The sequence below is a fragment of the Molothrus aeneus genome, chromosome Z (assembly GCF_037042795.1).
Source record: "Molothrus aeneus isolate 106 chromosome Z, BPBGC_Maene_1.0, whole genome shotgun sequence".
In the NCBI taxonomy this organism is placed as follows: Eukaryota; Metazoa; Chordata; class Aves; order Passeriformes; family Icteridae; genus Molothrus; species Molothrus aeneus.
In genome coordinates, this window is record NC_089680.1 from 34,699,811 (window position 1) to 34,715,266 (window position 15,456).

At 33.9% G+C, this 15,456-nt stretch overlaps 1 protein-coding gene across 2 annotated transcripts in view; it reads right to left on the bottom strand.

Moving 5' to 3' along the window:
- The window catches only part of CWC27 (CWC27 spliceosome associated cyclophilin), a 92,172-nt gene that overhangs the window by 12,628 nt on the left and 64,088 nt on the right, over positions 1 to 15,456 (bottom strand). Inside the window, exons 12-13 of one of the 2 annotated variants that reach the window (XM_066568986.1) lie at positions 6,919 to 7,028; positions 4,097 to 4,200 (exon numbers count right to left, since the gene is read on the bottom strand). In XM_066568986.1, coding sequence (XP_066425083.1) covers positions 4,097 to 4,200; positions 6,919 to 7,028 — 214 coding nt within the window. The remainder of the gene's footprint in view (positions 1 to 4,096; positions 4,201 to 6,918; positions 7,029 to 15,456) is intronic. The other variant, XM_066568987.1, reaches the window with a different exon arrangement.

Below are 15,456 nucleotides of genomic sequence, written 5' to 3' on the forward strand. Positions count from 1 at the left end.
AAGAGCATCAGACCCAAGCAGTGAATGAATGGGGATGTGTTTTCAATCAATCCAAAAAATATCCCATCATGATTTCCTAACCTCTGTGTCTTCCATGTATTATAAAGTTCTGTAAACTTTACTGGTTTTGTGTGCAATGTATGATATTTTAGTGGTATGGAGTGATGATCATTTTGATTTTTCAGTTACTTGACACAGACAATTACGTTTTAAGTTCAAGAATGTTGAGGAATACTAAAGTTGATTCCTGAACATTTTTGTGCATTTTGTCTGCGAGAATGTATGGAGATCCTATATAGATATATGCTAAACTGACTTGGCAACCAGGTGAGTTTTCAAAAAGCAGTGTGGTGGCTTCATTACGACAGAAAATTCCACCAACTCTAAAAGTTGTCATAGCACTAGATATACTTCAGTTTTCCAGTAAATCTTATAGTTTCAAGAAGCCTCCACTTGTTTTAAAAGATCAGAGGGAGAAGAGTTAAGTCCAGATTTTGGTTAAGGACATGACATGTCTTTTTATAGCAGAGAATCTGTTCCTTCCACAAAAAACAGTATTCCATATAGGAAAGTGAAGATATATTTCTCACATTTCACAAGCATGTAAGATTCTTAAAAATTCAGCTGGAGAGCCCTGTATTTAGGAGTAGACAGCCATGTTTAATGTCAAAGTGAAAAGCTTAATATAGTAATGGTTGGTTAGTTCATTTCCACTTATGACTATACTGGAGAAGAATATAATTACAAAACATATGTATAATGTGAAGTTTTGAATGTTTATTGGAGTATTCAGAATTCATGTGATTTTGGCAAACAAGAGTAGCAGTATGAAAAGTGGGATACAATTTAAAAAGAGCAATGGCTAAATTCCAATAAGAGTGATCAACAGTATGGGTACAGACAGAACTAAGTTAGGCAACCATTCAATAGGAAAGGATTTGTGGCTTAGAAAGGAATGAAAACCAGGTATGAAAAAAACAGCAACAAAAAAAGTAATCCTTCCACTCAACACAGACAGACTTAGCTGAGTACTGTATTTAGTCTCAGATTTCACATCTTGAAAGAAGCACTTGGAACTCTCAGAATTACTTGATCGAAGGGTGTTTTACAGTACTAAGTATCACTCTTATCCTATTTGAAGAGGAATATTTTGCACAGATTAAGTAAAACAATTTTTGAATGTACTTGACTGCATCAGAATTTTTTTATCCCATTGCTGGATTCTCTCTATGAAAAATATTTTGTCTCGCGTTCACAGGATCTCCATCATTAGTTTCATTATCTGCAGTTGCTGTAACATCCTTCTGGAATGAAAGCTGTGTTTGACTACAATTGCAACTATTTGTTATTATCATCAGAACTCTGAAGTGTCACTACTACCTGAATGGGTATCACATGCATGCAACTATATGTGTTACAGTAAGTCCTACACAAGCTGAGTAGCAGCAGAGTTCTGAATAAGTGTAGCCTGTGCAGTATTTTCTCATTCAAATTCAGGCCTATCAAGTAATCCAAGTGGCAAGTATCAAGCAGATTCCAGCTGGGTCTTCTGTTGTGACATATTCGGTTTTCATAATATTAGTCTCTAAGCAAATGACACCTCATTGTCACTGTGATTCACCTCACCTACACTTTTGGGAAAAGTCTTCTTGGTTAAGATTCTAAACCAAGAATGTAACTGAGTTCTGACAGATAAGCTCTACCCACCTCTGCAGCAATTTATACAATCTTTAAGAAAAAAGGATATAGTAATGCATCTGAGTCCTTGTTACTTGGATTGTAAGCAAATAATGAACCACTAGTGATCAAATAGTACTGGGAACATCTAACAAATCATTAAGAGGAAAGCACAAGCACTAGTTGTCAACATGAAGCCAGAAGGAAAATAATGGCTGGAAGAACTCAGATCAAGAATGTCTTTCTAAGGTACCCAGATGCTGTAAAATTGTGTCCACTTACTTATTGTCATACATTTTTATTCTTTGATCCCTTCTTTGAGCAGATACCATGTTTATGATGGTATTTTTGAATTCTGTAAGGGAAATTGGATTTTGATTGCTGCAGACCAATACAAATAATCATTCTCACAGAGCAGTAGAGGTTGCAATAAAATGTCTCAGCAAAGATTCTGATATCCCACATTAAAACTTAGTCTTATGCATTTCTCTTCAGCACTCCTCACAACATTTCCTCAGATGTGTTCTTAGACAGTAAAGTCTGGTAATAATTACCAAACACCATACACACTGTTTACAATAGAGTCATATTTCTTCCTTTTTTATTGCATAAAAAGTAGAATGCTGCTGAAAAGTGCCCAAATGTCTGCTGTGTGCCATGCCAATACAGCAGCTCAGCCAAATATGCAGAGAGAAGTTTGCCAAACTAAAGAAAACATAACAAATTGGTAATGGTTTCTATCTTGACAGAGAATGAAAATTATACCTCAATGTGTGGCCACTCATGGACACATAAAAATGTCTTAGAGGCAATCATTTTACTTCAGATAACATACCCTGACAGTAGAGCAAAGCATACTGGCAGGCTTTCCCTTCCCATAAAAACAGCAACCATGACCTACAAAATGGCCTGGAGGAAGCACGTTGTTTGTGTGTACCATATTGCACATGGCATACACTAACTGTATTTCATAAAAATCAAATAAAGTGAAGTCACTGTCTTTTGAGAAGCAGATTCAAATGAAAAAAGAATTTTAAAATTTAAAGTCACTATAGTTATCTCAAATATTCCTATACAACAAAGGTACTGAAAATGTAAACACTTAATCCAAAATATGCAATTTAACTTTCCCAGTGCTTCACACAATAATTCATAGCTTTCAGAAGATTTCATTGCTTTGTTAACGTTGTCTATAGCCAATGTGTGGAACATACATTTTACAATTTACTTGGCCTCAAAGTAAATTATTTGAAAACAGACTGCCTGTCAAACATTTGAGTAGGCTTCCTAGAAAGGAGATCAATTCCCCCAGCCTGTCAGTGTTCAAGAGGCAATTGGACAATGCCCTTAACAACACAGCTTTTGGCCAGCCCTGAAGCTGTCAGGCAGCTGAACAGATGATGATTGTAGGTCCCTTCCAAATGAAATAATTGCTCTATAATTCTTGGAGGACTTAAAAGCACTTTGGTAGCTCAGAAGGATCTCAAAGTATCAGTGAAATCCAAGGATTTGAAATTTATATTGTATGTTATCTCTCATCCTCAAAGAGCCTGAGGTAGGAAAAGATGTAATGAAGGAAAAAAACACTGTTTGAAGAAGCAACAAAATAGTTTTAAATCATCTGATATACAGAAATACCGGTTGTCTTAAAATATTTGCCAAGAACTTTGTTAAAGTTTCTATTTTATTGGTAATTTTGCTGTAGCTCAAATGGCTTATGCACACAACTATGGAAAAAAACCTGTAGGCAGAGACAGCCTATTTTGTTGGACCAGCTGTAGTGTTTGCCTTATAAATGGAGACAGATAGATCCTTACAAAACTTTTTTGCTAGGATTTCTTTTCTTTTTTCCAGTTATTTTATGCATTTTTGCATTATGCCTACTTTTATGAGCATTTAACTACATGCAGCCTAGACCTTTAAGATCATTTAACTGCATGCAGCCTAGACCTTTAAGATCACACTTCAAATCATATTGATTTTAATCCCCTTGAGGTGGGTAGTTTGTATCAAAGATGAATATGAGACAACAGGGTACAAACTGAGTCCTTGACTGGGAGGCATTAAGGCAGTAACTTCTGCAATGCTTTATCCACTTCAGGAATATCCCACTGCCTTGGGGTCACCCTACACTTCAGATGAGTCAGACTATCTCAATCTCATCCATCATTTACAAATACTTACCATGCTCAACACACAGTTTTAGAAAGATTTAAAACTACAGAATGCTAAATGTCATCTGCTCTCATGACATATTTTTCAGAGTGCTAAACCAGTACCTTTTAGCTGACTCCTAATGGAGCAGCTGTCTTCACATTCGGTGTTTTCTGCTACTCAAATTTATGCATACCAGTGTGACTATGTTAGTACAGCAGGATTTGTATTGGTAAACACAGAAATCCAACGGAAAAAAACTCACCATCCTTCATCATTATCTACATCAGGTTCGGACAGCTCATTTTCAGGAGTTTCTTCAATTGCCTGGGTTAACTTTGTTTTAAATCGGTCTAACAATGCCAGTGTCTGAAATTAAACATGGTTTTAGAGAAATTGTATATTTCTACACCAACAGGCATATACAACATCTTTATTATTTTGAGTAAAAGTACAATGAGAGTGATGTTTCATATGATTTGGAAGAAACACTTTAGAGAGAGGCAAGTGAGAGAGCAAGAGGTGATGGTGGATGGGAGAGCAGAACTGCAAGAAAAGCCCTGACTGAGTGAGTGGGCAGGCAATGCTGAGGCAACAAGAGAAGCAGGGAGGGGCCTGTCAGGTGTGAAAAAACACTTCTCTCACCATCTAGTGAAATAAAAAGGAATATTTAAGAAACAAATACTTGTAGCTACCTAGAGAATAAAACAGCTGATTAAATAACACTGCCAACAATGAATTTTACTTTTTGGACATGCTACTGTCCTCTTTTAAAGTAATCTACTGCATGAATTACAAACCATTCAAGCCTTGAAAACCCAGTTTAACTGATACTTATATACTTTCTGTTGATGATCTTTTAAATTATGTGTGGACATTGAAAAAACTCAATGTTTTTCTCTTAAAAAAATGAACCAGCTTAAATAATTCTGCAGATACAGGTTCTTATGCTGAATATATAAATCTCATACTCATTTAAATCTGCTGTTTTACTCTCAAACGGACATTGCCTGATCTTTCAGGGACAATGAAGTCACCAAATCTCAGATGACACCTGAAGGTCATACCATAGTTCTTGTTTCTGATAAAAAGGCAAAGAGCTTATGTTTGCAAAGCCCACAGCTTTTTTTTTTTTTTTTTTTTTTTCCTGATATTTGAGACATTCCTGAAAAGGAAAGCATCAGGGAGTAAGTGCCTAACTGAATTATGTGGCAGGCTACATTTGATTTGTAGGTGATAGGTTGGCAACCTATGTTGTAAAACACCTCTGTATGGCTGTGTAGTTTTGTTTGGTCAAGTTTTTCAAATTTAAAAGAATAAAAACTAAACAAGAATAGAAAACAGAAATAGGAAATACCAGAAGTGTTCACTGGAATCAAATGTCCTTCTGGGAGCAATCTTAACTTGAGGAGTTTCCTGGCTTTTGAATTCTTTCAAAAACATATTTTAGCACTGCCAAGGGCAGATTTTGACTTTTTTTGCATTTACTTTCTTTATTTTTTTTGTCTATTTTTCTGTTTAAGGTGAGAAAGCAGAAAGTTTTGAGGATATTTGGGCCTGCAAATCATTCTAGTTCTGTAGCTTTTCATACTATTGTAAACAAACACTGCACTTGCAACACCTGAGACAGCAAATCTTTGCTGACGTCATAGAAGGAAACAAACTTAAACTGACCCTCTTAATATGGAACTGTGACCAAAACCAGCCACTTTCTTTGTGTCTTGTCTAATTTTCTCTGGTGACAGCATTCCTGTGAATAGACCTGATAACAGAAATAATTTTGAAATATCATAGTAGCCATTTTTTTGCAGTGAGTCACTAGATGCTATACTGTGCTTTGAATAACTTTATAATTTGATCCTGGCTGAATAGGAGGTCTATTATCTAGTATTTTAGAGAAAGATACCTTTTCTCCCTCTTCCTTAATTATTGCATTGAGGATGGAAAATGGTATTTGTACTGTAGGATAAGTTACGATGGGTGTGAGACAAGAAGAGGTTCTCCACAAGTGAAATGGATTACAAAGAACTTGATTAATTATTGTTGAATTGTTGCCAGCAGAGTTACGTAAATAAAAATTAAGATCTCTTAGAATACATATCTCTATAATCTCATCTTGTTTTCCGGTGATGTCCAGGACAGGGCTGATATAAATTCATTAGACATGGTTTTAAGTCCCTTGATCCACACTGCCAACAGAGCTTTAGTACTCTTTGATTCAAAGATAATGGGATTTTGAATATACAAAGTTTCCATAAACTTCTTAGTTTAGGGCTAAATCAGCTTGCTGAATATATAAAGGTTTGCCAAATGCTGCTTTGAAGTGACTAAGCCTCAAGTTTCAAATCTCTTCTAGATTCAACATGTGAACAGGAACATCTTTGTAGCTGAACTGACATGCACTTACAAACCAATGTGTTTGATGTACAGCACAGATTTTACGTTGATGGTATTTCCATTTCATAGGCAGTTTCATATATTTAACCATTTCAGACTTTCCTATTTTAGAAAAAACAAGTGCCTTTGTAAAGCAAACCTTACTTTGCTCATATTTGCTTACTAGAGCCTACAGAAATGCTAACTAATTTTGAATAATAATTTTAATTGTATGTAAAACAGCGTCTGTTTTTACAGTGCTTATAAACCATTTCTTTCATTTCACAACAGGAAGTATCGATGAATTTAATATTTTTAAACTGTAATTTAAAATGTTAAAAACCAAATGCCAAATATGTAAACTTCTGTCCCAGTGTTATCTTATAGCAAGGAAAGCATAAGGTGAAGAAATGCGAATTCTTAAAAATGTAATCAAGGACACCTCTTCATGACTAGCATTTCCTTTCAGAAGATTTTAGCAACTAAACTGGGAGCCCTTTCAAACACACATTGAAAATTCATTTACCTGTCTACCTGGGTAATAAAAATACCTATTTTTATAAATAATAACTTTCTTTCTTTCTTTCTTTTAATAGAAAATGAAATGACAGATTTTTAAACTCTGCTTTTATACAAATAGAGATAAACATATTCAAAAATGAACATAGGTAATTTTCTGGATTTTTGTTGCCCAGGCTATCAAACTATTACCTGATCTTCACGGGAAACTCCTTTCTTTGGCTGCTGCTTTCGCTTGTCTTCATATTTTCTCTTCTCCTGAAGGTATTCTTCAACAACACTGTTTGGAGCAGGTTCCTCCTCTGAATAAGGAAACATATTTGGTTAAACAAATTTAGTTTGGTTTCATGATTTAGTGTCTTTTTGGAGATAAAATACCAAGCAAAACACTCCCATAAAACATTTCAGTTGTACTGCTTTCTCAGCAGTAGAATGATTTGCTACTTGCTGAAATGAAAAACACAACACTGTACTGGGCAGAGAATGAGTCAAAAGATTTTTGTTTCAATTATATTTTACTGTGGAGCCAGAGAAAGCAGGATAACAGAAGTAAAACCTCTGATGAAAACTGTTGAAATTCCTTTAACCAGATGACCTTAATTTCTGAAGAACTTGTAGCAGTTGAAATGTTATGTGTATTAATATTCTGTGACTATTTGCTCAAAAGTAAACAAATACCATTTATAGAAAATGTCATAGTTTTCCTCCTTTGTAGGCTGAAGTAGCCACAAATCAAGTCCTTGATTTTGCAATACGGAAAAAACTCAGTAACATTTAAATTCTTAACAGAGTCCATGTTGTTAATCAGGAATAAGCTCTTTTTTATATAACTCTTCAGGAATAAAACTATTTCTTATAAAGTGAAATATGGATGAGTCAAGAGCAACTTTGTCTTTTTTTAACAGTGTCTGCACTGCAGAGTATGCACTGTCTCATTACATTATTAATGAATAAATTATTCATTAGTAGTTTAATGGGACAAAAACTGAAGTGGAAAATTGATCAATACCATACTTTCACATTAATTTCTTCTTCTTGAACAGCATTAAGACATTGTACATATTGATTTAGTATGCTTAAAATTTATCTACTCATATTTACATAATTGTTATTCCTGGTAACAAACAGAAGAATAAACCTCCTGGATGTTCATTGCAGATGATGAACATTTGCAAATGAAAACATTTTTGGAGAAAATTGTTTCAAGAAATTTCAGGATATATGGCCTGGTGAACTGTAAATCTAAATGAATTTGTTGTTATCAGGTTTTTTAGATGACTGCTGACAGCTATACAGAAAAAGTTGCTGATTCCAAACTAAATTTCTCTTGCAACTCAAGTTTTCTATGAAGTTTATAAACACAGCTGTTTGTAATAAAATGAAATAAATTCGTAATTATATATCTACATATAAAATAATTCCTTACATATTTCTACAAATAAAATATCTTATTTCCTTTTTATCTTAATTTCTACATTGCATTTGAACAACATTTAAATGCTTTCTACATTGTATTTAACAGGTACCAGGGAAAATAATCGAACATACTTAATACCATTCAGAGCTGGTTTTTTTTTTGCTGATTTCCAATTGATATGTTGGATATAATCATGAACAGAGTCTGACAGGTACCAGCAAGACAAAGAAAGAAAAATCCATCTTCCAGAATGACCAAAATAGATAAATGCATACACACACACATTTAGGGATGATTAAACAGCTGCCTGAATGAAATCAAATCTGCCATAAAATCTTATGCAGCATACTATCAGATGAACTGAGGAGAACAGAAGTTCATAAAAAAACTACGACATATAATTAAAAAGCTCAGTATTTCCCCTTATTATGTCATTTTCTTCTACTAATTAAAAATCATGTTCTTAATTCAAGACCAACCCCTAGTCAAAATAATGCATTAGTTTTAGCATAAATGCATGTATCCAAAGTGTTGACTACCTGGAAGCAACATAATATCTTCTTTTACTAACATTTAGCCCCTATATAAATAAATTGAAGTCAAAATTATTCAAAACAACCTGCTTCCTTATAAAAAACAACCTTTCAGGTGACATTTAGCTAAATGAGTGCTTTAAAAGGAATCACATTTACCCCATGATGAATAGAATTGCCCATTTATGATAAGCAAAAGAACTGAGAAGAGCGTTCTTGAACATATTTGAAAATGACAGTCACAAACTGGCCATGAACATTTAAACCTTAAATCCACCCTCTGATATACATATTCTGAATTTAAAGATGTGATCCTTAGTCATATAGATCTTTTGACTAAAATTTAGTTTAATGTAGTGCAGCTCAAATAAAATTCTTAAACAAAAAGGGTGAAATTCCCCTGAAGCTGTGTGCTTGTGTGTTTTTATCACACTCCTATGTGTGCCACTTACTGTTAATACAAGTAATTTAAATTTCAGTTAAAGCCTTCTTTTGGTATTATTGTTTCTTGGGTCTTTGCCTGTCAGAGGCTTTCTAATCCTCAACTTCATGCTCTCTGCCTCCTAGGAAAGCCTTTTCATAACTCAGACAAAAGATAATCAGATCCACTTGAACTAACTTCAGAGTGACTCAACCAAAAGAGCTGTGCCCTTGTACACATCACAGTTTTCCAACTTTCATTAAAATTGCTTCAAAACATGCTTGTATTTCTTCATGAAGTCCTACAACCTATCACACACCATTTAAAGCAAGCAACAAAACAGGAAAGACTTTCAAGAGCCTCTAAGACAATCAGTTATTAACATTTTAAAACTTGAAAACTGCAATGATTACAAAACTATAGAGTGCTTTTTAATAGAAATTATATATTCAGTTTTTGATAAGCAGGAATTATTTGACAAAACTACTTTGTGCCTGACTGGTAACTAGCAAGCAAGGAAAAAAGTCCAGACGAGAGAGACTTGGTGGGAAGAAACCTTTTTAAATGTAAGAGTAGATTGCTGTCTACTACTTCGTATCTCCCAGTCTGCAACCCAGGCTCCCTGCAAGTCTTTTGCAGCTGAATTGAAAATAAGAGGAACAACAGCACTGTATGATGGACTTGACATTCATATCAAGCTTGACAAATTTAGGTCCAGCTTGCTCATTCAGCAAAAATACAAGGATCGTGACTTTGATATTAATCCCCTTAATCTAAGAGGATTTATTCAGAAAAAAATTAATGAAAAATGGCATAGATACACAGAAGTAAAAGAACAATTAAATTCATTTTAGGTATCACAAGGTGCAGAAGATAATTTAAGTTACAGGAATCTTGTTCCCTAGGAGGATCTCACCATAAGTGTAAATAGCATGAAGAAAAGAATTTCTTCTTTAGTTTGAACAAGCTGTTGTATATAAGGTGAGGGGGAAAAAAAAAGAAAACAGATTACATTCCTTATTGAAAATACATTTCATCCTACATTCAAAAGAATTTATAAGTAATTAGCTATTTATGTAAGCTAGCTTGTTACCACCAAGAAAGTCTTCATCTTACTGTGTCAAAATAATTTCTTTCAGATAGATTCTTCTATCCTGAAAGTATGGCCAGTACATGCCAACATGATGATGTAATCTAACCTAAAACTTTGGGTTTGGGACATGGTTTACAGTGATAGTCTGAAACTAAGGAGGAAATTCTAAATTCTTTAAAGCAGAAAGGAAGATACTGATTAAAAAAATATGAAAGACCTTATTTTGCTCACACTTAAAACAGGAACAGTTCAAATGATGTCAGTTTTTAACTAACAAATGGAGGAAGTACAACAAAGGCAAAACTTGATCCAATGGCATTGAACTGAAGTGAGTGGATGGTTTAGGAATGATCAGTTCCTAATAAGAAGTGAAGCAGAATAAAAGAAAGCTTGGTAATTTTAAGCTTAATTCCTAAAGCATCTGGTACATTTAACAGCATAACAAACACTCAACAAAAGATGTATCAGAAGTATTGTGTTTTCAAAACTGCAATTTTATCCTCCACTAAATGAAACCAAGAAATATGAATTCTAATTCAGCTGCCTGTAGTAGATCGGAACAGCATGATCACTGCTTATGCTCACATTGGTATTGCTCTTGAAGACTGGGCTCCATTCCTAGCACTGCAGGTAGTGTAACTTTGCCATAACAAGTCCACCAATTGTGGCACAGATAAGGTACAATTTGACACAAATGCAGGTCTGAGAGTATGCATGCAATTTTCCACAGTACAAACTCTTTTAAGCAAACCACCTTGTAGTAATTACTGTTCTTGTACTTAGAATCTGTATGAAACTCTACAGATTTTATTTCCTTTTGAGAAAGAGACAATGAAACTGCGCATAAAATACTTGTTGGAAAATGAAGCAAATTCGATTTGGTGAAAGTATTACCAGAAACACACATGAAGGGTAGAAAAAAAAAAACATATCGTGACAGAAAAAAAATCCTGATTCTGAAGATTTAATGTAATCATGAAAAAGCAAGAGCCTATAGCATTGAAAAGGATCAATGGAAGACTTATGACTTTTCTTTGATGAGATACAGCTAGCATTAAGATATTTACATACTTAGGTATTTAATATTACAAAACATTCTGGATATGCTAAAGCAATCCCATTAACTATTGTAATGAAATTTTTATATGTAATCATGACTTTATGCAGAACTGAGGTAAGGTAACAAAAAGAATGTACAAAGATGTGCATATAAAAATGCATCCCATTTATTTAGCAGGGTTTGTGTATGTTTGAAATGCGGTGGGCCCATAAATTTTCCTCAGTATCCAAAATGTATTCTTTAGCAACTCAGATAACACATTTCATGTGATAAAATACCTACTGGACAGAAATTCCAAAAAATGCATGGCATAGCTAGACTAAATACCAAAGGGTCAAAAAAATCCTCAAAACCTTCTTGTTGGAAGAGAAAGTAATTATGATTGAATGTTTTGGTGAATTAAAATAAGAGATGTAAAACACTTTCCTGTGTTACTTCAGTATATTCCACTTTCAGCTTATCAATATTTATATTGCATTCTTTTGGAATTGTAGGGGTATGCAGTAGTCATTTAAAAAATCTTACTGAGACTGAAATCTTAAAAAAGAGAAGTTGTTTTTGCTCCAAACCAAATAAAATCCTCACAAATTAGAAAAGAAATTCCAATATGCCATAATATTTCAGGAATTAAAATAGAATTCCTATCAGAAGTTACAAATACAGAACTTAGAGACACTTTGGATAACTAATAACCAAAACAAATAACTCACTTCTTCCCGAATTAGGAAAAAAAATTATTACAGCTTTAAATATTATGTATCTGAAACTTAAAATAGAGTTCAGCGTAAAGTAGTGTAAAAATTAATATACCAGAAAAACAATATGAAATAATTTTATGCTTGAGAAATTAGTAACATACTCTCCTGTATATTTTTGCTTAGGACTAGTTCTACTTATGTTTTCTACTTAGGTTTTCTTTGCACCTTCAAGAACTGTTTAGTTAATGTTGCTATAGCTCCGGCCTGCCTAAGATTCTAAAGAGCCACCGTTTGCCAAGAAGTTAGGTAAGAGTCAGGAAATATTTAGCAACTGTGAACAATTGAATAGATTTGCTTACAGAATGAGCTTCCATGCTTGGACTGATTACTAGATTTTCAGTTTGCTACAGTGAACAAAGCAACAGTTCTAGAACAAAAATACTAGTTCATTTAGCGAACTCAAACACTAAAATCTTACAAGTAATTCCTAGAGGTTCAAAGCACTTATCTGAAAGACCGCAAAACAGTGTGAACTGCAAGTTTCTAGTAAATGCTTTCTGACCTTTGGTAGGCACATGGTCCTAGTCTAATATACAGTTAATTTTCAAGTGTTGGTGGATTTTGAGTACATGCGTAAGATTATTACTAAAATCAAGGCTGGTTTACACTGAGGTTTTGTCCTCTTTTCTTCTGCAGACAGAGAGGCAAACAGAAAAAGCAGCAGGAAGGGGACTGCACAGGGATGCTGGGTATTAGGAGATTAAATGTAAAAAAAAATGTGGGAGAAAAAAAAGGTTTTGCAAAGATGACAGATGAATACTTTGATACAATGCAGCTCTACTGTATATACTGAAAAAATCTCCATACTTAATGCATTTATGCTGCAAAGTTCCCAAACCATCAAAATTCGGATTTTGTTATTTTCAAAATCCTGTTAAAGTCCCAGACTTCAAGAAAGTATCTTTCCATGTAAGACAGGGCTTAATTCTTTGAGTGCCCCTGACATTATCCAGACATTAAAATAAAACATAAATAAAACATAATGTTACACTGGAGCACTTGATTTTGAGAATTTTCTAAACATTTTAATAATTTGATTACCATATCACAATAAAAAACAAACAAAAAATGCCTCAGCACTAGATGCCTCAGTAGAACTCTTATCCTTGAATGTTGGTTTTCACATTAGTTTTAAGGTTTCCCTATTCAGACAGTATTTTACAGCTTTTCTGTTTTCTCATGTATGACAATTAAATTTCATAGTCTACAGATTATTTGCCCATTTACAAAAATGTTCTAACAAGAAAAACTAAAATATTACTTCCTAAATACTTCTACTGTTTAAAACCAACATATAATTAACTGGACAGATGCTGTTTGTCTGAAGCAGATTTCACTGAAGTACATTCCCAGGTTTACTCTACAGAACTTTGAAAATTCAAGAAGATCTTTTCTGAATATTTGACCAAGTACTTCAAAATGCTGAACTAATTCAGCACTCAAATGATAGTGTTTGATGTAATTTCTGGCATCACTACAACAAATGTCACATAATAGAAAAACATCTTATTGAAAGTAAGGTCTTGACAGCAGTCTGGCATAGTCAACAATACTATTCACAAATTGGAAGACTGGTTATAATCAAACATGTACGGAGGGAATTATTTTTTTTCTCTGACCTCTTGAAACAATGTAAACACTTAAATTTTCACTCTCCAGTCTTTCTTAATTAATCTAATCTCCAAATAAAGAAAAATATTAGGTAAATATAATATGAACAATTTGAAGAAGTGATACTAAATGTGATGCCAATACTAATAAAGATCAGTGGAGTAAACTTAAAATAGATGTTTCATGCTGCTGACCCTTCCTTAGCATCCTCTCAGAACAAGACTCAATCTTGTCCAGTATGACCTAAGCGTTATTCTCACCATTCTGTGATCTTCAGTGAAATTCTCCCACTATGGCTGCAAGCTCTGGCTGTGATGTATTGTTTATTAATCAAGCACAGAATCACATAAATGTGGTTACATAGCCTGTGAACTAACATTTTTTATGTTAGTTATTTTTAACATTTTATGCTTTAAGCCGGCTAATGCAGCCGGCTTAAAGCATAGGCAGACACAATGCAAGTGTCTGCACCATCTGCACAGGCACACCTGATAAAGCATGACAATTCCCCATCCCAAATTCCCCAACAGGATAGGCAGAGAACAATGGAGAAATCGACTGCTACATAAACATCAACTTCCTGATAGAAGAACTTTTAAAATATGTATAATTTCTCATATGTAAACTAATGTGGAACAGGTAAACTATTGTATGTTTAGCAGACTGTCTTCCATGTTGATAGCTCTACTGTACTGATGAAAATTCAGGCCAATAAATACAAAATGACTAAGTGGTTTTAACTTTGGCGCAAAATTTGGTACAACACTTCCGTTAGAGTTCATTATATTAAAGATAAAGTCTTTCTAAAGTCTATTCTATCATTCCTCAGTTGTAAATTCTGTTTCACAATAAAGGTATGCTTCATTCCTTTGACTTGAGATTTCACCCTTCCATCCCCCTCCCTACATAAATTACACATATCTTCAAGTATCTTCTAATAAATTTGTCCAAATAGTGTTCTGCTAGTTTTGGGTTGTCTTTTCCATTTTAATTGATTTGTTCATTATCCTTTTGGGTGGTACAATACTTGGAACTGAGTGCAATAGTACAACCACACTTTTACAGCTATTGCATTTGTAGCGAAAACCACACAGTGACAGCCACATCAGAGTGTAAATTCATGTTCATTTTCTAGTACAAACCTAAAACCTTTCACTACATTTTCATTAATAATTTTATCCTTTATTACTTGCATCTCATTTAACATCTTTTTAATTTTGCCTTAAATTTTAGTACATGTTTACTTTAAAGATTTCTAGTTAGGTACTCCACTGACTAGGTCAATAGGTTCTTTCCTGCCATCCATCTTTCTCAACAGGTACTGGAACAGACCCCTTCCTATCACAAAAAGGAAAGCCAAGATTATTCAAGATTATTTGTACCATTAGCTGTAACCTGCAGATTTTCAACTGATTTATGTCCTGCCTGCTATTTATTTCAAAGAAAATAAAAGCCCCCCCACCAACCCTGGTATATAAGCTCCCTTTGCTTGAATAGAAGGTATCCTTCCAAACTGTACCATAGTAGTAACTATTGCCCAAGTATTACTTTATTCTGTCACTGTAAAGGTGAATTTCCTCAAATAACAAAGTCCACCGACTGGCACCAGAACAGGAAGAAGTTTAAGCAATAGTGTAAGAACTGCCATGGCACTATTCAAGATAATTTATCATATATGTTCATATATGTTCATATATTTATCATATATGTTCAAAAGGACTACATTTTACCTTTGCTATACCTCTACTCACAGTTCTTTTTTTACAAGGCTAGTGACAACACTCATTATTTTGTCAGTGAGAGCTTATATTCTAGTGATTACTAGAACATTTTCAGA